This window comes from Diuraphis noxia, unplaced genomic scaffold (assembly GCF_037042655.1).
Source record: "Diuraphis noxia isolate RWA-SAM2 unplaced genomic scaffold, SU_Dnox_SAM2 contig0001, whole genome shotgun sequence".
Lineage (NCBI taxonomy): Eukaryota > Metazoa > Arthropoda > Insecta > Hemiptera > Aphididae > Diuraphis > Diuraphis noxia.
The window spans coordinates 96,409,766-96,436,458 of NW_028301711.1; the positions used below are offsets into that span (position 1 = coordinate 96,409,766).

The 26,693-nt window shown below is 27.4% G+C and overlaps 2 protein-coding genes and 1 pseudogene across 6 annotated transcripts; 2 read left to right on the forward strand and 1 right to left on the reverse strand.

The window, feature by feature from the left end:
- Positions 1-177: 177 nt before the first annotated feature.
- Positions 178-3,262, reverse strand: LOC149062573 (uncharacterized). Its single transcript, XM_089215992.1, has 5 exons — positions 3,065-3,262; positions 2,903-2,979; positions 1,394-1,462; positions 1,244-1,324; positions 178-1,168 (listed from the first exon to the last, which is right to left on the reverse strand). The coding sequence occupies exons 2-5, from the start codon at positions 2,954-2,956 to the stop codon at positions 1,049-1,051; spliced, it is 324 nt and encodes a 107-aa protein (XP_089072118.1). The 5' UTR covers positions 2,957-2,979; positions 3,065-3,262; the 3' UTR covers positions 178-1,048.
- Positions 3,263-12,295: 9,033 nt separating this feature from the next.
- The window catches only part of LOC107170295 (uncharacterized), a 106,505-nt pseudogene continuing 92,107 nt past the window's right edge, over positions 12,296-26,693 (forward strand).
- On the forward strand, positions 18,032-25,302 carry LOC107168706 (TATA box-binding protein-like 1). 5 transcript variants are annotated; one of them, XM_089218723.1, is made up of 5 exons: positions 18,032-18,181; positions 20,394-20,666; positions 20,914-21,167; positions 23,421-23,515; positions 23,596-25,302. In XM_089218723.1, exons 1-5 carry the CDS (start codon positions 18,143-18,145, stop codon positions 23,829-23,831), a joined length of 897 nt encoding a protein of 298 aa, XP_089074849.1. In that variant the 5' UTR covers positions 18,032-18,142; the 3' UTR covers positions 23,832-25,302. The 5 variants fall into 5 exon arrangements, with proteins under 5 accessions (XP_089074849.1, XP_015373693.2, XP_015373692.2 ...); XM_015518207.2 differs by having other exon boundaries at positions 18,036-18,570; XM_015518206.2 differs by having other exon boundaries at positions 18,036-18,566.

Consider the following 26,693-nt stretch of genomic DNA (forward strand, 5'->3'; position numbering starts at 1 on the left):
TTAGTTGTCAATTTGTCATAAAATGCATAAGCCCCTGTCTAATAGTACAATTATTTTTAAATATTAATTTTGTAAAAGTATATATCAATATCAAAAGTTATACTGTTGTGTATCATGTATGATTATATTTAATCGAATAAGTAACTAAACATTATACAAAATAGCTGTATTGAACTATTTTAGTCAGTCAAATGTCTATGTTTTATTTTAAAATAAAATAATGTAATCAGTATTATTAAGTATTAAACATTAATATATTAATATATTATAATAATTAATAATAATAAAAGTTAATATGTTAAGGCAATTGAATAATTTAATCATGTAAAATGTATAATTTAATACTATTAATAAAATATAATATCTTAAGAGTATGTTATACTCGCATGTGTTGTTTTAGTCTTACAAGTGTGTAATAGCAAATTTTACGCTCAGTAGATCGCTTTTAGCTCTGTTAATTTAAAAATTATAGTAAATTGACCTCTTATAGAATTTAAACAAAATATTATTATTTAGACAACCTCATAGGCTTTTTATTATTTTTTAATTTTAAAGCGAGTTGTGAGTATTTTAAAATTGTAAATTGTTTGTATATCTTAAAATACTCATAACTTACTTTAAAATTAAAATATAATTAAAAGCCTATGAGAATTCCTCGATAATAATGTTACCTTCAATTTTTATAAGAGGCCAATTCACTCTAAATTTTAAACTCGCGGAGTTAAATATGATCTGCTGAGCGTAAAAGTTGCTATGTTACGCAATTGTAAGACAGTGAGAGTTGGAGACAATACATACGGATATAACGTCCTCTTAAGATTTATAAATTAGAGTTAGAAATATAATTTGAACATAGTAGTAAATCAGTTATTTATAAAAACGGGGAAGAATTAATAACAAATGTGAATGTATAAATCATTAGTTCTGAGATAATTATAATGACTCAAAATTAATGTACATAGTGACTACAGATTTAAAGTGCTTAACATAACATTGATCACCTTATGAAATCTGTATTAATTATTTTAAATTACTATGAGTTAAAATTCTAAAAATCTTTTAGATCATTACAAATATCTTCTAAAAACATAGTTAGTCCTTGTAATTCAATAATTTGTTTTTGTTTTCTCTTTTCAATTCTCTCATAATATTTGTAATTATATTTTATCTGAAATAAAAAATAAAATAATTAATATAAATTAAGGAAAACACTAAAACATATCTATAATTTAAGTAATATTACCATTTTTTCTATTAAGTTTATTAAGTCAAATATTGATAGAAAATCGGTTTCAATATTATTACGACGACACTGATTTAAAATCTGAAAAAATAAATAATTTTATTTGGTGATAAAATATTTGTTTTAATTTATGAAAAATTTAAGTCTTACATTATTTTGGGATTTACATTTTAAATTGCTTATTTCTTTACTTGTAGCGCTGTTACTATTTGAATTTGACTGTAAAACAAATTACACAAAACAAATTATTAACTAATGTGTTATCTATATTTTTAACTATATTAAAAATTAATCATACAATAATGATATAAAGATTATTAATTAAATTAATAAAATAGTTCCAACACTATAAATTTTTAATTTGAATACAAATACAGTAGAAACCGCTTATTAGGAACACGGATAATTGATAAAATAGTGGTTTTGTTTAGGAATGAGCTAGCCAATTACTAGTAAAAATCAATTGTCTATTAGAAACAATCAGTTGATTGATAATTTCACATTGGTTCAAAAGAATTCATAAAATTAATAAGCGGCTTCTACTGTATATTAAATTTTAAGTTAACTAGGAGTTTTATTATGAAAAAATATTGTATATCATTAAAATCAAAATAATAAAGACTAATTATAATAGATGAGCAACAAATATATAAACAGTGATCAATTTATAATAATGAAAACAGTTTTATGTTGCAAAATTATTTTATACAACATTTAGCAATTATGACATTTTGCTGAAAACAACATAATATAGTCACTTAATCTTAAAGTGATGCCAACCATAGAAACACAATAATTTACATAAAAATAACATAAATATTTAGTAAAAACTTATACATATAGATAAACCTTATATCAATAAAATTTAATAAAATTTACCAAATATTCCTGGCCTTAAAATACATATTAGTAGCTAAGTAATGTAGGTAGCAAATATATTGTAAAATATAAATATTAGGTGGGTACCTATTCCTACTTAGCACATATTACGGTAATATACATACACGAGTTGACAGACCGCACACTGTTGCTCACAATTGTTTTTTATTTGCAAATGATTTATCATGGAGTTCAAATTTAACAGTTCAATGCAGTGACTTTTTAGGTATCTACTCAATGAATACCTATATACACTAGAAACTTTTCTACCAGAAAAAATGTAAGAGTTGAAAATTGAATCAAATTTTCTACGTACTAGAAACCATTCTAAAAATCTAAGCATTTTTAATATTACAAAAAGTGATAGTTGGTACAAAAAATGCACACCTCATTATTATGTCATTGTCATACATGATATAATTGAATGTTATACGTAATTAAGTATGCCTAAAAATATACAATATTCAATATTTTTTTTTTGTTCCTATTAAGGCTCAAAAATATATTTTTAAAACACATAAAATACATTTTAATGAATACCTAGATATAGGTATATTCAGTATATTATAATAATTTAAAATATAATACATCAGTTATAAATTAATTAATAAATTAGCCAGCTACCTATTTAAATGGATTTTATTTTACAAATTCCATTTTTGTTTTGTTTTAAAGTATTTATTTAATTAAAAAAAAATATTTTCATTTTAAACAACACAAAAATGTATTTCTAACACAAAAATATGTTTAAATAAACATTATGAATTTAGTATACTTTACCTCGAGCATTATCCATTTGTATTCTGGAATATATTCTGCATTGAATACTACCATTTTAGCACTCCGTTTTGTTGAACCTATTTTATACGTAAAAAACAATTTGTTTACAAAGTTATTAAATTCTTTTGACTATTATAAAATGTTTAAATGTGATTTACTAACATAGAGAAAAAACAAGATTTCAGGTACAACTATATTAGTTAAAATACAGTATTTCGCGTATGATAGGCATATGATAGTTCCTACTATTATATCACAGTGTTTTTGTCATTTGGTTTTGATGTGTTCCAAAGACACAAGTAAACGAACTGTAGACGCCGCAGAACGGTTTTAAAATAACTATTGTATACTATTTGGTGAGAAATACAGATCTATAATTAAACCTCCATGAAGCCCAACCCTTCTTACATTGCTACTTAATTTCTCCAGTTGGCTTCTGAACTATATTAAAAATTATTACATAATATAGGCCGCTCACATGGCGTTTATTTATAAATATACTTAGCAACACCTACCTACACGGTCTATATGTATGTAAGAATTTTAGGCATCCCAATTAATTTGTATGCATAGTTATGACACAGGCTCATTCTATTGTAGGTACCACATTGTAATATTGTAAATAACAAATGCGTTTTTCAAGTGGTTAAATATTTACTAAAATTAGCATTTTCAATCAAAATACATAATTTATTTTTAAAATCTATATTTGAGATTATTACACGTAATAACAACTAACACTAACGCTACCTACCTACGAGTTTATGTTTCTAAAGTTCTCGCAATACTGAAAGAAATTCGTGCTAGGTATAATAAATTATTACGTTTTGGTTGATATATAATATAGCTTAGGTTAGTACCTACCTACAAAATAATATTTGATTTTAAATTTTATAACTAATTATTCATCATTTATATATTATTATATTGTATTGTGCCTATAATAATCGCTCAAACACGGCAGGCGCTTTTATAGAGAACTCAGCCAATCATATTTTTTTTTATTGTTATATTAAACAATAAAAACAATGTATTAGATTAATTTAAAAAATCTTATAATTTAGATAATAAAAATAAATATTATCCATGGACAACAGCCAAATCATCATATTTTATTATTCACCGGAATATGGAACGATAATATTTAAAAGCTCACAATTTAATTGTTTAAAGCAACCAAATAATACCTAATACTTTTTAAAAAAGCGAGTAAGTGGATGTCGCTCAGCATTACAGTAGATCATAGGCGCCGACTACATGGGGGCTCGGGGGCCGCAGCCCCCATTGAAAAGATGGAGTCAGGGCTCAGCCCCCATTGAAAAGATTGAGATTTGAATTTCCCAAATCATGTTTACAGAATAATATATCCGAGATTCGAGAACATTGTAAATGTTAAATAAATTAAAGTAAATAAATATTTTTAATTTATTTTGTGTTATACTACAGGTAGTATTTATTTTATCATATTTTATCATATTTTACATATTTGAATTAGTTTAAACTAGGACTTTAAGTGACTAAAAATTTGAGGGGAACCGTTATTAATGAAAAATTTTGAGTGTTCCCCTGATTTAAAATTTAAGAGGATACAATTAAAAATATAGATATAAGTAGTCCACTTCCCGCGTCTCTACTCTTTAACCACATATTTAAATTATTTTGAAGAGCAAAAGTTAAGGCTAATATGTAGAAAATTCGGCCCCCATTGGCATTTACAAAACCTGGCGCCTATGCAGTAGATTACAAGTGGGTTACTGTAATGGATGGTATTAAATTTGAATTCAATGATGTAATATCATTGTATACGAAAAACCATTGTGAGTGGAGACGGTTTATCAATCTAGGATATGTTATACTATATAAATTATATTGTTATAATTTCAAAAAAAAAAAAAAAAAGCATCTTCCGTAATTACATATTTAATATTATAAGATCGTGTAATTGTATGTTTTTTCCCCTTTAACCGCTTTTATTTCGAGTGCCGTTTCGAAAATCGAAAAATGACCTGTTTAAAGTATCAGCTCAAGAACATTACTTTTCAGAAAAGATGCGACATTTGATACTTTTGAGCAAGTTGAGAAGGAGGAAAAGTGTTTACACAATAAAAAAGAAAAAGAAATAAACATCATTGTAAAACCAATACATTCCTCGCTGCGCTCAGAATCTAAAACACGTCTAAATATATTATGTTGATATCAGGAAATAGGTATAGAACGAAATCATCGCTATAATGTGTGCACCATTGATTATTAAGCTTGAACGAACCACAGCTGTATCCTTGGACAAAATCTAAAAATCTTGAGGTAAGCACCCTGCAACAATAATTATTTATTTTTTAAGCTTCGTAAATGATATTACATTTCACTTCAAAATATGATAAATTATTACTAAAACTAGATTTTAAAAAACTTAAAAACGAGACAATTTTATAAAAATATATAACTTGAAATTTATAATTATTTATACTTTCATTGTTTAAACAAAAATAAAATACTTTCAACTCTATATTTTCCGCAACTTCACAAATTCTTTAACCATGATCGTGGCATACAAGTTGTGAACCACTGGCATAGACTATCAAATTATCTTAGTTACCATCTATATGTTGTACTATGTATATGAATATAAATATATAATTTATAATATTAGTTTTTGAAGGACTACTAAAGGTACTTGCCACTAATCAGTGTTAAGTGGAGTATTATATATTTATATAAATATAAGGGGAACTTCTAGCCACGGTGCGGTGGTATATAATATACAGTATACACATTCAAATGTTAGATTCAATTTAAATTTTAGCACACATAGTGACATAGTAATAATAGTTTGTACTAATTTATAACAATTTTATTAACTGTCAGACTTAACTCATATTTAAAAATTGTTTTGTTTTTGTAATATGGAGCTGCTTCTGTTGTATCACATTTAATAATAATCAACTCGAAACAACTTAATTAATTTTAGTAAAATAACATTTTGTATTTAATAATATTATTTAATGTATATCAATAATTAAAGTTAAATGATAATATTGTTACTTACGATACTAACACTTATTACTTATTAGTTACCTACCTATTTTATTACTTCGATTATTGCGGGTAAAATATTTATTTATTTTGGTTTTCACTCGTTTGATTATCCAGGATCATGTATAAACAAACTATAATATCATACTGAACATCTAGGATTTGTTTATTTTTAAAAAGATTAAAAATTAAACAATTAAAGAATTACTTTAAAATCTTTTTAAAATATTGAAAATATATTATAGTTTGAATGTGCATAAAATATTATTAGATCTGAGGGAAGTGAATAGTCGGCTTATAATATTAATAAGCAGGACTCGAGACTTAAAGCATTTGCTTATTTTTATGGATTGACTTAAAATGTAGCATAGTGCTATGGAAGTGTATGTCATGTTATAATGCGTTTAATTATGAAGTTTGAAAGTACTTTTTTTCGCTTGTTTTAGCGATTTTTCAAAAAAAAATGCTTATTTCCAATTTTTCTGATTATTTTTGCTTATTTGACCAGTACCTCTACGTTTTCATAATGTTTTCAACTATTATAAATATCGTTTACATTTCATTTTCCAGAAAATCCCTTGGAAAATCCATAAAATCCTTAAAGTATCGAAGTTTAATTTATTATATAAAGATAGGTAAAGATTTATTTTAATTTTGTTTGATTTTTTAGTTTTATGTTTTTTGATAAATATTTCTGCAAAACTTCAACATTTTAAATGCTTATTTGAGTGCTTATAATGATGTTTTTAAGAGCCTTTTTAAGCGCTTATTTTAATGATTTTAAGTGCTGTAAGTCCCGAGCCCTGCTAATAAGGATATTCGTATTGTGATTAAAGTAATTTATTTTACTGCAATAGGTTAAATTATTTTTGCTAAACAAATTGCATTTGAAAATCAGAAAATATCATATAATATATATTTGTATAAAATATAATAATAAGCTGTAGTATTCATGAATTATATGTTTAAATTATAACAAAATTACTAAAACAGTTTGTTTTCATTATTTAAATATCTTATTTCATCCAAATTTTAAGTTAAAATGATTAAAACAAAAAACTGTAGGTATTTATATATATTTTGGTTACTGTAAAAACTGAATACCTATTGATTTTTAAATTTTCAATCCTTACCCTGAGGCGCTAGGGGAGGACAAATGGGATATGTCCAGGGCCCCGCGCTTGTTAAAAGACTCCGAGATTTTTAATTATCATCTAAATACTGTGAAATATATTTACATAACTTTAGTAACAAATTATAAATCTATAAATTTATTATTTTATACTGCACGTTATGTAGTATTATTTCTATTACCAGTTATTTGGAAAACGGTATCTAAAATTAGCCTTATTAGTACAAAGTAAATCGTTATCGATACGGAGAAATAGTAATATTTTGAGAATACCCGCCGAGTAATATTGTAGGAATATAACATAAATAATAATATAAATATTTATTATCTTTATAGTTATTGTTTTCTCTATTACAGGAGGGGCAAAAGCGATATATTCTTAAAATTTGATTAGGTAGGTATATAATTCTAATATTATGCTCGACATTTGAATGTTTGACTGCAGTCCGCTTTGCATGTTCTTGTATTTTTTCAACGATGATTTCTACATATCACAGAAGTAAGTTTTTATTGTATAAAATGTAGTTTTTTTTTTATAGTATAGCCGTATTAGTTAGGTACTGTGTGTCTATCTAGTATATCATCAGGATTAGTTTTAATATTATTATTGTCTACCGTCGTCTATTACGTTTTTTGGTGGAAACGAATATCGTAAGTAAAAGTCTACAGAATCTTATCATGGATATATGTTTCAACTAAATTGATGTTTAGGTCTTCTTGAATATTTTTAAAAATTATAGAGAAAATAATTATAAATCAACTAAAATCAAATCAAAAGAATTAGCATATTTAGTTGACACAGTATCAGCTTTCATAGAATGTCGACTTAGGAAAAAAGAAATTATTTGATTATGAAGCTGATGATGAATTTATTGAAAATGAAGAAGAACATTTTAAAATAACATATCTTTTGTCATATTGGACCAGGCTAAATCATTGGATAAATGTTTAAAACAACTGGAATCGTTTTCAAATGATTTTGATTTCCTATTACACATTGGTAAATTATTAAAAGTTATGTAAGTTTTCTAAGGGTACAAACCAGGGCTGCATTTGAGTTGGGTTCCGAATTTTTACAGTAACTATATTAGTAGGGTCCTGAACTATTTTAGGTACAACAATAGTTCTTGAATATTTTTTGGTAAATACTACACGCGTCAACACTATACTAACATTTTCCTTCCCTTTTTAACAGATTTAGGACTGTCTATGATCTACTCGTATTTAGACCACAGGTATGGTTAAAAATGTTTTAACAGTTTTGTTTTTAGTTTATTTTTCATTAAAATATAAATTATTAGAACTTTATAAAAATCACTTTTGTGTTGGTAAAAATGTAGACATTAATTTTTAGAAGTTGAATTGATTTATTATTCCTGCAATTTTTTTATTTTAAATGTCAGCAATACATTTTTCTTTTAGTAAAATGCAGTTTCTTTTTTCATTACTTCTATACATCTTATTTTAATATAAGTATCAATTTGTACGTTTTTTTTAAATTTCTAGGAACTGATAAATATTTGATTGTGGTGTGTAAAAATTAGAATTAAAATGAGAATGGAATGATTCGCAGGAATTTGTGGTTCACATTGTTGATGCATTTAATACTGATCAAATTGTTGGTGGAAATTTCGATTTTTCATTAAAATAATTATCAAAAACATAATCAGTGAATTCTCGAATTCTACTGTCGTTCAGTTGGATACTCATTATATCTTCGGTACAACAATTCTCCAACCCTTCTGGATGTAGAAATAGGAAACCATAAAAATATTTAAGATATTTACTATATTCAAAGTCACATTTATACTCACTTGTTAATCCCAAATTTTGAATTTTCAGCCACCAGCTATGTCCTAAATGGAATCTACGCCCTTTAATATTTATTTCCGGCCATACTGATAAAATAGAATTATGAATAGCCTCTTCAAAGTCTACATAAATTATTTGAGGTAAAAATTTCAAATTAAGTTTTTCGCATTCATTACATAGCATCCGAAAAGTTTGAGTATAAATGTATTTTTGTTTATTTGGGAGCAGAAAAAAATAAGTGGAATGTAGTGATCATTATGTATTGTAAACCTTTGCATAAATATTTTTGGATGTGTCATTTACGTAAAATGTGTTGTTGTTACATAAATATTTAAATTTTCAACTGTACCAAAAATAACTATGTTATATTGATTATCATTAACTAATAAATATCTTATTATTTGTTGGTTTTTATATTTTAATCATTCAATATTTTGTGAGTCTCATTATAACTTTGTGGAATGTTTGGTAGAATATTTTTTCTCGCGTGATGAGTATTTTTTAATAAGTGTATAATCGTAACGTGTTAATGTATTTATATCATTGTTTTTTAATTTGGAATGTAATAATTTAGATGGTTTTTCACATCATGACGTATTCTCTTTAAATTATTATTTAATATCTGCCTATTTAATATTTTTTCAGAATCAAAATTATAATTATGTGTCAAATTTTGATTAATAAATTGATTGTTGTTGGAGGGGAGTTCTGAGAGGAGCTGGAGCAGAAACGTTAAGAATAGCTGCACTTTCATTAGTGTACTCAGCTGCAGAATACTGCCAGTATAGACTCAAAGCAAACATGACATGAAAATAAACACGCAGCTATATACAACCATGCGCATAATAAGCAGCACACTTAAGCCTACACTTATCCCAATACTATCGAATATCCCACCTCATCCACTAAGACGTGAAGAATTTCTAAAAAATGAGTGGAATAAGTACAAAAATAACCAAAATTTATCAATAAACTCTGTCCTATAAAATCCTCCAAGAACTCGCCCCAAGTCAAGAACCTCATTTTGGATGGCTGTTGAGGAATCACAGTCGGAAAATAAGACGATCATGGAAAAATGGCATTCTTCATGGGAAAGGGGGACTGTAGTATACAAAAACCTAATAAAGGTATCAGGAACTCAGATTCCGGGCTTCAAATCAGTGGCGCCGATCCCTATGTCCAGGTATTGCAGTTGCAATACCTATGAATGGTGGGTGGGTGCAATAAGCCTACGAAACACACTGGCTAAAATTATTTTAATTTATGAAAGTTATAAATTATTTTATTTATCATCATAGCTAACATTACGAATTAGGATGAACTATAAACCTAGACGCTAACAGTTGAGTAATTTCCGGGGAGGGGGGAGGAACTTCGGCCTACTATGCTATCTGTTTATATACTCTACTATCCCTCTTAACACGGCCCTGCTGGCAATCTTTAAATGTACTTATAACTCTTAGTTGTTAAAATTGTAGATAGATGAGTGGGAAAAAATTGAGGGTCAGTCGCTCAACCTAAAGCCGGATTCCCACGACTGGTGTACTTGCCAAATACGCCAATAATTGTACATTTGACCAGTGCACGAATATGGTGCTCACACGTCTGGCGTACTTGACAAGTACGCCAATACCGGAGCACTAGTGCAAGTAGCCAAGTACACTGTAGTCTGTTCCCATTGCTGGCTGTTATACGAACCGGTCGTGGGATCAATAGTACAAGTATATTGGCCGTTCCTTTGACTTGTGTCACATTTACCGACAATCGCCGGGAACGACACCAGTGACAAATAATTGTACAAGTATGGCGATCCGACGGCATGGCAAGTAACCACCAGTGCCAAATATTGGCCAAATACACCAGTCGTGGGAATCCGGCTTAATGTAGGTGGGTGGGTCTTGCTTTGCAATAACTGATTTCAGCGCCACTGGTGCTGTCCACCTATAATTTAAATTAAATAATTATAAATTGTTTGTTTTAGATATTGTTAAATGTTAAACATACCTGAATACTAAATTGCCGATCACCTAATTAATTTTTCATTATTTTCCGCATAGTTACTACTACAGCTTCTATTACTTTATTCACTGTAGTCTTTGATAATAATGTTATTAAAGAGCCTCTTCCTTTAGAATTAGATTCAACATTTTCTCTACGTTTTTTGCTACGTTGAATTGCTTCAGTTAAATATTTTTTTTAAATAGTATCGCGTTCTGCAGTAAATTTTTAAATGCTCCAAGAAGTTCCCATTATTAATATTTAGGTCTTCAAGATCATATAAGCCTTCATTAGTACCTTGATAGATGATAGAATACATTTTGTTTTCCAATAAATTTAATTATTTCAAACACTTGTTTGATAACATGGACTCTTTCTATAATTTGTTTTTTTCTGATGTTCATTATATCCCTACTTACTACAAATTCTATGTTATTTTGGTTTATTGCTAATAAATATGCTTCGACAGCTAATGAGTGACCTTTACTATTTTCATGAGATTCAATAGCAGAATATATATTTTTGAAATTAGTGCAACCACTGTTAAAATTACTAAGTTCAGAGGATGTATTAAATGCTATGCATATAGTACAATATATACAGAGTGATTCTTTTAAGTGGGTACACTAATTATCTCGAAGAGTATTTACTTTTTTCAAAATATTTTTTTACATGGTTTCAAGATGTTTAAAAACCAACGTTTTTTGAGTTATAAGTATTTAAAGTTTAGATTGGCAGAGTGGAGTGGTACGGGGTTATTTATTTATTTATTTCATTTACCCCGCAAAATGTTTGTCCACTACTCCGCTTGTTTAAACTTTAAATACATATAACTCATAAACTACTCGTCCTAAATTCGATTTTTATGAACCAAAATATTAAGAAAAATATTCTGCTTTGGAATATGGAATTAAAACTCTATGTTGTAATTCAAAAAAGTAAAAAACTTAAAAAATGATAAGGATAAAAAATATTTAAAAATAAATTTTTTAATAAAAACGTTGGTTTTTTAACAACTTGAAACCATGTAAAAAAATATTTTGAAAAAAGTAAATACTTTTCGAGATAATTAGTGTACCCTCTTAAAAGAATCGCCCTGTATACAGCCTTCACCTCATTTTCATTTGTATTGATTTATATTTAATAATATTTTTTTAATTACTTTAATATTGGTGACAATTCGTTCAAAAAATGAAATTGCCCTAAATCTTGAACATACTACATAAAAATACTACATCGGATACTGGCTTGAAAATCTGGTGTGGTCAATAAAGTCTAATCGATCATAACTCATAAGCAAAAAATTATATAGCTACCAAATCGATTTACGAAAAAACAAATAAATATTAAATAAATTGTGTACAAATAGAAGTAGCCTCCCATCACTCCGACCAAAAAATGAATAAGAAGAATTACCAATGCAATCCCTGGACAAATCGTTCAACCCAAATGGTGATTTGAAAATTTATCGACGCATACACCCTGGTGAAAAACTGTACGAGTGCGATGTGTGTGACAAATCATTCAGCCAATATAGCGAGTTGACAGTACATCGACGTATACACACTGGCGAAAAACCGTAAGTGTGCGATGTGTGTGACAAATCATTCGCAAATGTGGTAATTTGACAAGACATCGACTCACACACACTGGTAAAAAACCATACGCGTGCGATTTCTGTGACAAATCATTCAGACAATGTAGCACCTTGACAAGACATCGACTCACACACACTGGTGAAAAACCGTATGTGTGCGATGTGTGTGACAAATTATTCAGCCAATGTAGTTACTTGACAGTACATCGCCGTACACACGCTGGTGAAAAACCGTATGGGTGCGATGTGTGTGACAAGTCATTCAGTAAGAGCAATGATTTGACAATACATCGCCGTACACACACTGACGAAAAACCGTATGTGTGCGATGTGTGTGACAAATCATTCAGCCAATGTAGTTACTTCACAGTACATCGACTCACACACACTGGTTAAAAACCGTACGCGTACGAGGTGTGTGACAAATCGTTCAGCAGAAATAGCCAATGCCCAATTGATAATACATCGACGCACATACAGGATAAATCAGATAATATATTGTATTTTTATACTTTATAATGAATATATTATTTAACACGCTGTTTATTCATCACTTGTTCTTAATTTGATTACATAAAGATAATCCATACAAATTATTCTTACAATATTTAACTTAACATGTATACAATACATAATAATATACATATACCAAGCATGGAAGTATGATAAGCTAGACAGTGATAACAATAACTAATCACCGTTTCAGAGGTTCAGTACAGTGCGTCTCTCTTCAAGCGAATGCACAGTTTCAGGAAACTAGTTTTATTATACATTTAGATAAAATATATTATTACTGTGATTAACTATTTTAAAATTAGAAATAATACGAAAATAATAATATTATTAGTGTTATTCGGCATACGCGCTTGTTATAAGAATATACATAGTACTCAGAATGGTTGCGTGCAGTGCACAACTACGCCACAATGTTATATTTTACACTTATTATAAAAATAAAAATAAAAAACATTCGTTCACACATGTTTTATTCACTCAAATGATTTACCGAAATTCACCTTAATTACGGTATAAATTATTTTTAAATTCGCACAAATGAAACACTTACGTTAACCTAACTTAATGTTTAGGAACAGTACAGTATAATATATCGTGTATATAGTGCATATATAATACATAACATATCGTTGGACGTTATACGGCAATTATGCAAACTTCCAAAAAAGTTATACTTCATAAAATGTTATGTACATCATTAATATACTTATTAGTGTTTAGAATGAATGTATATTTAGTAATACATTTAGTGGGCGTATATCGATTCCGCCGGCTACTGTTTAAAATATCTACATATCGATTCCGCTGGCTATTAATTCCGCCGGCTACTGTTAATATTATTTACATATTAATCCCGCCGGCTACTGTTTATCCCGCCCTTGTAATTTGTAAATGTATTTTTAAAATTACAGTCCTACATATTATACTTTATAATATATAAATTATATATAAATTAATAATAATTGTATACTAATTAAAACTAAAATGTATAGTCTAATTTGTATAAAATAATAAAAATAAAACTAGTGAATATAGGAATTTTAATTTATTCCGTACGTATTGCTGTAAATCGTATATTTCGTATATAATCGTATATTAACTCGTAATTTCAAAAAACAATGAATATATTAAAACATTAATATAACTATGAGTATAATTAATAACTTTACTATTTAAAATATTGAATTTTTTTTGTACATTGGTTCCCATCATGGATTGGTAATTTGGTATGCCTTGTCCCATATAATTGAAAAATGTTATTACCGGAAAATTTTATTTATAAATATATACATATGTATATATTATGACGATAAGATAATTCTCAAGCCCGTTCGGATTAGCCTGCAGTGTTCGGATTATAGACCCTACTGGCTACTGGCTACTGTACTTACTACTCGTATAACTATCTAGTTGTATATATTTAATCGGGTTAGATACACCGTAAAGTACTCGTATGTATAAATATATATATTTTATTCTATAATAAGTACATATAATTACGGTATTTTCCGTTAGATATTAAAAATGTAAGGTAAGCGGATGTTACTAGAAAAAAAAACTATAGGCAGTGGCGCCAATCCCTATGTCCAGGTATTGCAGTTGCAATACCTATTAATGGTGGGTGGGTGTAATAAGCCTACGAAACACACTGGCTAAAATCATTTTAATTTATGAAAGTTATAAATTATTTTATTTATCATCATAGCTAATATTACGAATTAGGATGAACTATAAACCTAAACGCTAACAATTGAGTAATTTCCGGGGGGGGGGAGGAGCTTTGGCCTACTATGCTATCAGTTTATATACTCTACTATCCCTCTTAACACGGTCCTGCTGGCAATCTTTAAATGTACTTATAACTCTTAGTTGTTAAAATTGTAGATAGATGAGTGGGAAAAAATTGAGGGTCAGTCGCTCAACCTAATATAGGTGGGTGGGTCTTGCTTTGCAGGTATGCTTTGCAATACCTCTAAAAACTGACTGTTTCAAATTACCTAGAAGAAAATGGGCAATATTAAATAGATTCCGCACAGACCAGGGAAGATGTGCTGTTGGCCTAAAAAAAATATGGAATATAAAGACACTGAAAATTGTGAATGTGGCGCTGAAAAACAAACGATGAAACACATAGTTGATGAGTGTGAGCTATATGCATTTGAAGGTACCCTAATTGATTTACATAATCTCATCAAAGACACAGTTAAATAGCTCAAAGAACTTCCAATCCAACTATGACAATATATTGACGGAAGTTACCATCTGGAATTATAATTTTTTTATACTGTTATTATTAATTATTTATTTATTTAATTTTTTTTACACACCGTTAGTTTTTATCCAATCAAAATTTGTTTACTCTAAATGTTGCAAAACTATACGAATATATATATTATATTTAAAAAATGACTTGCATGATCTAATAATACATCTCTATCGTTCAATATTATTTTTCAGAAGTCTTGTTGTACCTGTGAAAATCCCGCTCCCAACTAGTATAGTACCTGTAAAAATCCCAGACCCTACTAGTATAGTACCTAGTAAAAATCTGGGACCCAACTAGTACACTACCTATGATTAGCCTCTAATAGCACTCGGGTCCTAACTCAGATTAATATGTCAATAACCTTAAAAATATTTGGGTGTGTAGTATTGAATTCTTTGTTGAATTTACTGTGGAACGCTTCACATCCATTTGAGGTCAAAGAAAGAGCAGATGAACACTCAGCCCACATTTTAGGAGGGAAACAACTATCTGAAGTTATGTAATTTTCAAAAATATAGTCGAAAACTTTGTCTATTTTATCATCTATGGGTTTGATATAGCCATTAAATCATCTGTAAAACAATCTAAGACGTCTGACGATGGTAAGTAAGGAAGGCCAAATAAATATTTCAACGCTCTTTCGATTCGAGAATCTTTGTCTCTGAATTCTGAAGCAAATCCCACTGACTGAATCATCCGCCACCATTCCACTAACTTTGACCCAAATGGGATTACCTTTACACTATACAACAACAGAATTACGAGGAGTGTAATAACATCAACGGTATTGTGTATGCTGTTTTGGAAGACAGGCGTGCATATGTCCAATAATTATTGTACAGTTTACAATTATACATTTATATCTATTTGAACATTTATTTTGGACGGGAGCCGTTTCGGAATTTACCTGTTCGTTAGACCTTTTTGGACGGGAGCCGTTTGGAATCCGACGACTCAGATGCGCTGCGCACTAGGTTGCACCCTTTGTGTCAAAGGTCTGGACACGTCTATGGTTATACATATAAATACTTCAACAATAAACTGACACACTAAACAATTAAAATGTGATAATTATTTTTAAACAAAAAATATCTGAGATTATCTGTCAATATAGTTTTGTAGGTTGAAAAACTTCTTTCGATTTCCAAGATATGATTGGCGCATGTTTGAAAAAAGAGATGTCATCAAGAAAAAGTTAATATATTATTATGTATAAAAAAAAAGTATAAAAATTAGTAATATACACTAAATATACTGAAAATGATCGTAAATCATTAAATTCCACAAAAATTCAAAATAAAAATTGAACCATTTAATATTATATTCCATGAATCAAATTTCCGTAAATACGAGCCTCGAATGTGACCGATGCAGTGCTGTATATCATATTAATATATTATAATATTACCTACATATATTATACCTACTATCACTGCTGTACCATGTATATAACATACACCTAGATACCTACTGCCTACGCCATAATATAACGGAAGCTATGTGTAAGTCTTATCTGGGTCCTACCATAAACGCATACTTTAACCATGTATAGCTAGTTCACGATTTTTAAAATCCTGCAAATATTTATTACTATTATCGATTTTCACTTGATACATAGTAGTTGGCTACTACGCTTAGTTGTTGAATAATAGAACCACAATAAAAATGTATTTTAAAAGTAAAAAAAAACATGAAATATTAATTATATCAGATTTATTACACATTGACGATTTTATTTAATTTTTGTTGCCTCAAAGGTGGCGTTTTACAAAAAAAAATTGCGAGAAGACACACTTTGGTGTCTCCCAAATGACGTCCCTGTACACAGTATAGGTTAGGTTACGTATCATGGTATCATGTAGGTAACACTATAGTGTTAACACATTTTTCATCCTTTATGGCTCTCTTTTACTGTATTGTGTAGAGTTCAATTAAAAATAATACATACGTCATTTTTGCAATTTTTAAGCTGCAAATGAAGACTGGATACGCCTATGAAATGGACATAGAATTCACCTAACCTGCACGTAGGTACTAGATAAAAAGTAGATAAAGTTTTTTCAACAGAGTCAAGTTAATATTTTGTTCCATTTTGACTTTCAATAATTTGGCGTGTTAAATGTATTATTTGTTAACAATTAATTTCCAACTCAATGACTTAACTTGAATTAAATTATTATCACTATAACTTGCCCATCTTGCTTTTAAATTAATATTGTTACGTATTATTAGTAGTGTAATCTATAGACCTCTGGTTATAATTTGTCGAGGAACAGTATAACAGTGTCAATGCGTCATTATATGCTCGTCGTCCGGTGTCTTCAAGTGTCGTCACACTCTTTGAAACCGCCACAGCGTCAACATCGACCATCGTCTCCTCCGAGTGTATCCTTCACTTAAGTACCGACGACAACGACGAAAATATAATATTTTATACCCTTTTTAAATATCGCGTCGGATGCGCGACATGAACAGATGTTTTATATATTTTTAATATTATGAAATGCACTCGAGACTCGAATTCATAATATTATTTCATCATGACGCGGTTCTCATGTCGACGATACGCGTGTATATAATTACAATAATAATAATAACGATAGTACAACGATGTACAATGCGGAGGTGAACGTTTGCCTTAATATAATTTATATTAATTTATTATAGCAAACATCACACATACGTACACACACGTACATGGACCATATCATAATGATGATATCTATACGTATTTCCGATGACGCTCAACGCGGCCCCGTCCAGTCTTGATAGACCGACACTAGAGGTTGGTCGCATCCTCTATGGCACGCTCGTCGCCATAATACTTTTCGTAAACAGTATAATAATAATAATAATAATGTATCACAATAATATTATATTATTATAATGTTGTGTTATTCCGTTGCCAGCGAGCAGTGCACTACTGTGAGTTGTAGTTATACCTTATGCACATCACCGTCCGGTATTGTATCATTATCACAGCGATTTGTCCCGACGTTTAGTTTTTTAAATTTTTTTCTCGTATTCTTTCCTGCGTCCTTATTTCGTCGGACTCGGTCTTTTTTGACTCCGAATAATATATTATGATTTTTGCATACTGCGTCTAGTATAAATATTAAGTACCTACACTACACAACGTTATTGTAAGTTGCGGTCTATATCGTACGTCGTTGTTTTCTCGTCTCGATCGGTAACTTTATCGAAATCATCGCCGTACACGTTTCACTACATCGATAATAGAACATATTAATATAGGTACGTAATTACCTACATCGATTCACTGTCGTGTTTTCCTGCAAATACCTATTGCGTATGTATGTATATAATTTTTTATCGCATATACGTTACTGTGTAGATTGGTGTTCAAATAGATTTTTTTATACATTTTGTATATACATTACATATTTCTCGGTATTAGATATAATTTATAAATTACGACTTTATAATTTTACAATGATACGCTGATTTTTGATATTATACTAGTGAAAACGCCGATTTGAAAAAGGTACTTCTGATATTATAAGACTAGGATTTAAAAAATAGAATTACATTTATTGAGAATTAATACTTTATTTAAACTTTTCTAGTTGTGCCGTTTTTACTTATATCATTATTCATTTCAATCAATTCTAAATATGGTAGAACTAGGCCTTGCATAGATTTTATTTAAATTACACTCTAATTAAAGTTCATGTCTAAATCTACAATCATCACAAAAACCAATGGTACATAATAGGTAAACCGTGTTATAAAGATACTATATAAAGAAAAAATTTTAACGCAAAACAAAATGTATCGTATGATTAAACACATTTCGATTTCAGATGAATATCCTTAGTAAAATCATACATATTTATTAAAATATTCATTTGTGTTCTCAAAACTTGTAAAAAAAACTATAGTCAAGAACAGGGATGGGCAACTGGCGGGCCGTAGATCATTTTTATATGGCCCTTGCTATATATTTTAAAATTTGATACAAAAAAAAAAGTTACCATCACTTCATACAATTGAGGAAAAGCTTATCTGTATGACTATATTTATAAATGATGTCATATATATTATATACATATATATGTACTTATTTGATTTTATCTATTTAGTGGTATCCGATATTTTAAGTATAAATGATTAATTAATTATAAATAATTATGTCACATTCTTGTAGTTTAATTATTTACGTGTTATGTAGCGTTTGAAAATATCTGTAAACGTTTTTTTTCACTTTTTATCCTCAGACACTGGCCTACTAGATTTTAATGTTCTAAAAATTGGCCCTTTAATAACTTTGAAGTAACTTTGAGTTGTTCATCTTCGGTATAAAATACACAAAAATTTTGTAAAAAAAAAAGCGAAGTAATGAACTTACGTGTTGGTTGATTTTACGATGATTTATTTTTATTATTATTTTTTTGTGTTTGAATCACGATAAGTAGTCAAAATAATGCTTCGATATTCATCAGTATATTTTCTGGTGGGAAAGTGTTTGAAATTGGTTCATTAGGAGTTCAACATTCTAAATAGTAAAAAAAAACTTGAAAATGTAATACAACGTTATACATAAGTTGTTAGCGGAAATTAAAAAAAAAAATCACAGTCATTTTATAAGAATACTTAAAGTTAAAATGTTGACAAAATTGATTAAAATCACGAAAAATGGCAAATTATTTTGAGTTAGAAATTCATAGACAATTGTCGATTTACTCTAAACTTTGAAAATTGAATACAAGAAGTTGTAGTCGATAACTACTAGAGCGTTACTCACTAATCCAACTTTTTAAATATACATTAAAATGCATTATACATCATATATATATATTAACGGAAAATTTTGTTTGTATGAATATAGTATTATTATTATCATGTGTTTAAAGTTCCAATTTTCAAATGTGAAATTCTTTTGAGGGCTTATTTGATTTTGGTGTATGGTGAATAAACAATATTTAGGACTAAAACTTATAACCCCAACAATTCCTTCTAAGAATAATCTTTTTGTTAATTATACTATATTTCTTTCAGAACAATCCTTAGATATTTGAAATTGTTCTTACAATTTTAATACATTTATGTCTACTTAAAATTTAAGATGAGACATACATATAATAAATTATCAATGTATGAATTTATTTTTTTGTAGATCAATATGGCACCTATAATTAAATTGAAAAATAGAATACATTTTAATGAATCTTCATCAACTACAAATACGATTTATTGTAATAATGATCTCCATGGACAAGAGGAAATTCAATCAACAAATAGAAAACCTATACAAGACTGTTTGAATGTTGATGATGAAATATTAATTAATATAAGTAATGTAACTGCTAGTTTCAATGTGAAAACGCATTTAAATCTCAGATATTTAGCACTGCATGGGCATAATGTGGAATATAGACGTGAAAAAGCGGTAATATAATATAATATATAATTTATTTATTTTAATTGAAAATCTATTGAGTATTGTAACTCCCTACTCAATCTTAAGCTCAGATTAAAGGGGTAGGCAATTTTGTCATAAAATAGAACATTGTGTTGTATTTTAATATTTAATATCTAAATAATAATAATAATAATAATAATAAAAAACATATCTTGAATTAATTTAAATACGCTTACATAATATTTTTATTTATTTTTTTTAATTGTTATTTTAGAAACTTATTATGAAGTTACGTAAGCCAAGTGCTACAGCAAATATATGGTCAAGTGGTAAAATAGTTTGTGTAGGTTCAGCATCTGAACATGATTCAAAAATAGCTTCAAAACGTATTGCTAGAATTATTCAAAGGCTGGGATATGCTGATGCAAAATTTAGTGGCTTTAAAATTATCAATGTTCTTGGCTCATGTAGTTTACCATTTTCCATCAGAATTATTCAATTTTCCGAAAAATATAAATTCAATTCTCAGTAAGTACTTAACTATAATTGATTTTACTACATGTAATGTAAATCATTATAATTTAGATTTCAAATGTATTTCTTTTTAAAAAGAAATTATTATTGGTATATTTTTAATGGTTTAGTGGTTTACCTATATATTTTAAGGATATTAATTATTATATTGGTATTATATTACCATTCAACACATTAATTACATTGGGAATTATTGCAAAATTGCATAAAAATTATATTAATTACTGATATTACTGAATAGTGATATAAATTTGGGCACTAAAAAAAATATATTGTAATGTTCTGAAATTTAAAAAATAAATTAAAACCGTTTTCATCATTTTAATATGAGATTATATAAATATATTTAATAATAGTTAGCATCTATTAAAAAAATCCCTTTATGTAAGTTTTGTAACTATACTCAAATGTGGGCACTAACTAGTTCAAAGAGTTAATTAAATAAATAATTTTTAACCTAACTAATTAGTTAATTTTCTAATCAACTTATGAACTAAATTAGTTTAAATTTTAATTGATAGTTTAAATATCATAGCTTAGTTGGTTTAAAAATATTTTATCAAGTTAAAAAAAACTTTGAAATTTTTTGTTTTAATGCTTTTATTGTTTTATACGTAAATATTTAAAAACAATCCTATACAGTAATAAATATATATTTCTATTTCTATTATTATTATTATTATAAATTTTTTTGATAAAATAATTTTTTTATGGATATAGTTTAATAGATTAAATATGCGTTATATTATAAATTCACAATTTCAATAAAGGTTAACACTTAAATTATATCTAGTGAATCTATTAAAAATTTTACAGGTACTTTAAAAGTACTACGATAATATCAATCATTATTATTTTATAAATATTTTCTTTTAGTTAATTATAATTTAATTTAATATAAATTAATTTAATGTAGAAAGCATGTTTTAAAAGCTCACGATGCACCATTTTATGGTGAACTTTTGTTGCAAGTGCATAAAAAACAATCATTGACTATTAGTGTCTATTACCATTGTGCCATATGCGTATAAATGTCCTCTTTTGAAACATTCAAACGATATTGTAGTATCAGCAAGGTATTCCACAAAGAGATCCCATATTAATACACAATTTGTATTTATAGAAAATGATAATAGGTTAACCTTAACATACATCGTTGATGCCAAAAATATGTTTCATTTTCATTGCATTATTTTTACTATAGAATAAAATTCAAAATTAATCAATTTAAATACATTTAAATCTGGCCCTAATTTTTCTAAAGACTCTTATATAATACTGTAGACCAGCGGTTCTCAACTACCTGTGGGCCGCGAGAAATATGGTACTGGGCCGCGGACACGGGTCTGAAAATTGTTATTGGAATCAACATCGAGATTTTCATATGATTTTATACACGTCCATATCTTTTATTGTCTTATTTGTGTGTGTTTATATTTTATACCTTAACGTTAGGTAAGTGGGTCTCAATGTTTTATTTTACATTATTGGTGGTCCGCACAACTAAAAAGATTTGGAACCGCTGCTATATTACTAGCCACCTCTAGGTTTTGAATACTAGAATATACTACAACACATGTTTAACTTTTCTCTTAGAAGTAATGTTTAATACACTTATAAAGTTATAAATGCCAATCATAAAAATCGGGGATTGAGTAGGTTACTGCAATAATTAATGTTAAATTAGAACTCAATAATAAATCATTTTATATGAAAAAATGATTCCGTGCGATTGCCTAGTAAGCAGAACAAACATAATTTTAATATTGTACTTACAAATAAATTTTTCGCTTCATCAAGAATCTTAAAATTAAAAATTAAATCTTATTTTCATGTCAAACTGTCGTGTTTATAATTTAACTAATTCTGTGCAGTCATCAATCAATCAATCAATTCTGTGCAGTCCATCATGTAGTAAACAATTGACTGAACATTATAAATAATATAATATCCAAAAAGAAAATTAACTATAATATATCAAACTAGAATCTTTTTTTTCTATGTTTAACGTACATTTTATAATATTATGTAGTTCTGTTGTGAAATGTTGTTTTTCTATTAACATAATTATAAATTTTAACAATGTACCTACACAGTACATATCCACCTTTATATGCATACATAATTTTTTGGGGAAAACGCATTATACAAAAACACCACAATGGGTTTTAGACCCAATACGCGTAGGTTACTGTTCTGATAAAAACTTCTTTAATTTTGTTTTTGATCATATTATTTTGTTAAAAGGTATGAGCCCGAGTTACATCCCGGCGTGACATACAAAATTAAAGAATTTAAAGCTACATTAAAAATATATTCTACTGGAAGCATTACTGTTAATGGTAAGCAAATTTTCAGAGATATTAAAAAAATAAATTTGTTTATCATAAAATGTATTCGTTGAATTATATTTTGTCCGCAGCTCCGAGTGAAGAAATAGTTCAACTTGCCATTGAACACATATATCCATTAATATTACCATTCAAGTTAACCAACTTATTGAACGATAAATGCCTTGTAAAAGTTATTAAAGGAAGAAAATCCCAGGAAGAAAATACCGGAATATTGGAAGACAATGGACGTTTTCACATACACCATCGTCCCGTCGAAGGATTAGTGATTAAACGTTGGAAATTACCTAAATTAGAAAAAAAATAGGATATAAATGACTATACGTAACATTTGATTTTTCTTCCGTAGTCATAATGCGTGTTAAATTTTAACCGTAGGTTTTTTCTTCAATTTATTTATAATTTAAAAATTATAAATTATTATAATCCAAGTTATAATATATTAGCAAATATTATTTTTACTATGAGATTTTTTCTTTAAAAGTCATAAAAGTTATTAGATTTTAAATAATATGATTAAATTGATATTTCTTCTAAGCTATATAATTTAACTAGGTATTATTATTAAATGGAATGAAACATTTTTTAAGTTGAAGATTATTTTCTAGGTTTTATAATAACATAATTTTGATACAATTAGACATTAGTACGTGAACGATGGTGTTAAATCCTAAGATTTTAATAAAATATTAAGTAAACAAGCGTTGATTGTGATAAGCTTTTTGTAATGTAGGCCATTATTTTCATAATTTTGAAAACCCCCACACTAATTGTCTCTTTTCAGAAAAAGGTAAAAAATATACATTTCTCTTTTTCAAAAAATTACAGCGGTCCCACATGTAGACTATTGACTTACTCATTCTTTTACTATCAATATTATGCTTAAACTAATATCAAATTGTAATTATTATAACATTAAAGCGTTTTAACGCATTACATGTTAGTAAGTCATAATATGCTCATCTAATCTAACATTAAATATTGTCGTGGATTTTTTATTGTATTTACATGTTCTAGTTCACGTTTGAATTAATTTTATTTTTAATTCAACAAAAAAATTAATGAATGGGTGAGAACGTATACTACATATTAGTATTTGGTATAACTTTAATGTAATATTCCACAGTAATATAATCTACAATATGTCGAAATGGTCTGTGTAAATTTGAGCTCCGAAATTGTGTACCATAGATTCGTTTTGATTAGATATCTAATTAACTGTCAATATAAATGTTTTATTTAATAATTTATTAAAGAAAAAATTAATTAGATATATTAAAGATGATAAGGCTTTTATGTAATACTTTTATTTTAGTTTCCTTAAATCTTAAATTTTTATGACAGTTGTACAATTTACTTATAATATATAATATTATCGCATATTAGTATAATTGTACCTACGTACATTTTATGATAAATTTGTGATTTTCTAGTATCTAGTGAGTATAATGTAGTAAGTAAGTAACACCATTTCATATAACTATAAAGTAAGCATTGTTAATTTTTATTTAATGATATTATAATTAAGTTTTTAATTTCGAAATTGTTATTTTTCTGATTCAATAATTTTAATCTATTTATTAATTAAGATATTAATACTGAACTAAATGATCATGATTAGGATGTTATTTGAATCATCATATCACAAAATTATTTTTTTTTTTACTAGCCTAACAATTTGTATGATGTGATTTTTTGTGCCATAAATAATACATTTTAACATCAACATTTATGTTTTAGGCTCTAAATAGAGTGATGAATTTACTGGTTTTACAGTATATATGTTTTTTTTTTTTAATTGCTAACACCTTTCGGTGTAGTAAAAGCATTTTAACCATTTAACCAAATTAGATTTAGTTGGTATTATGAGCAGTGGTGGCACCAGAATTTTAGTATCAGGTGGGCCAGGCTGAGGTCAACATTTTTTAGGGTTGCTAATATGTTAACTTAATATATATAAAAACAATAGTGATGCCATTCCATGTTCAATATTTTCATATATTATTATAACTTGTGGTTCATGAGATCGATAAATATAACTTTCAATAGCTGAATATTATTTATTTTAAATTTAAAGTTTGGGGTTGGCTTGGTTATGGAGGGGCCCAAGACTTTTTAAGGACCCTTGGCGCCACCATTGACTACCAGGGTCAAAAGTAAAAAATCAGGAAAAACAAAAAATTTGTATAGAAAACCGGAATGTACACGTTAAATCAGTTTTTAACTAAATTGAATTTGTTTTTTATTATAATCCAAAAATTAAGTACCGTAGGTACTTAGAGTATACACAATTAACATTTATATTAGCATATTATAGAATTTAGATTCAGTATGTATACTTCATAAATGTTTTTATAAGCGATTGAAGTTGAAATTTTTAGTATAATAGTATATATCATTTATTATTTAACAATTTTTGATATTTTGTTAATAGAAACATTTCAAATTTAATTAAAACTATAATTCTCGATACTAACACGATGATTTTTTTAAAACATTTTTACTAATAAGAAGTTATTTATAGTTTATAATTTAAGCTTTCGATTTCTTTAAAATTCATAAACATTGTTAAAAATTCTTCGAAAATTGTACTTCTAGCTATTTAAAAATGTCAAATATAGCCAATTATTCTAAATAGTTTTTAAAAGTTGTGTAGGTACTTAATTTTATTGAAAATATAACAATTACATAAGTGATAAGAAATTCTAGAATATAATACGTGGTTTAAATTCGAGTATTAACTTGCCAAATTTATTAGTTTCCCAATAGGCATATTAAAGTCAAAATCAAATTATTTTGCTTAAACTTAAATTTTTAAAAATATTCAAATCGTGTTTATAATTAGGTATTCTATATTGTACTTACAGATGATTAATTTTTATATATATCCTTGGATTTGATTTACATTGCAATTTTATACTAATGAATTAAAATTATACAAAACATTAAAATGATATTTCACACTTTTAATTACTATACTCGTATACATAAATATATATTTTTTGAATTTTACCAATATATACATTTTTGCAATGAATAAATTAAAATAACATTATTTTTTTGCTAGTAAAAATAAATTAATTTTCTTGTTTACGATCAAATAACAAAGAGTTTTATTTTTATTTTGGTTATATTATCAGCATTAATAATAATGGTTCAATAAATTAAA

What these genes read in the sequence shown, in the direction of transcription:
- LOC149062573 (XM_089215992.1), bottom strand. Translation starts at nt 2,956, where the DNA reads ATGGTAGTATTCAATGCAGAATATATTCCAGAATACAAATGGATAATG. An exon ending in ACAAATGGATAATGCTCGAG is followed by an intron (nt 1,463 to 2,902) that starts GTAAAGTATACT and finishes TTTGTTTTACAG; the next exon opens with TCAAATTCAAATAGTAACAG. An exon ending in AATGTAAATCCCAAAATAAT is followed by an intron (nt 1,325 to 1,393) that starts GTAAGACTTAAA and finishes TTATTTTTTCAG; the next exon opens with ATTTTAAATCAGTGTCGTCG.
- LOC107168706 (XM_089218723.1), top strand. Translation starts at nt 18,143, where the DNA reads ATGTTGTGTTATTCCGTTGCCAGCGAGCAGTGCACTACT. An exon ending in AATATAGACGTGAAAAAGCG is followed by an intron (nt 20,667 to 20,913) that starts GTAATATAATAT and finishes TTGTTATTTTAG; the next exon opens with AAACTTATTATGAAGTTACG. An exon ending in TGGAAGCATTACTGTTAATG is followed by an intron (nt 23,516 to 23,595) that starts GTAAGCAAATTT and finishes TTTTGTCCGCAG; the next exon opens with CTCCGAGTGAAGAAATAGTT.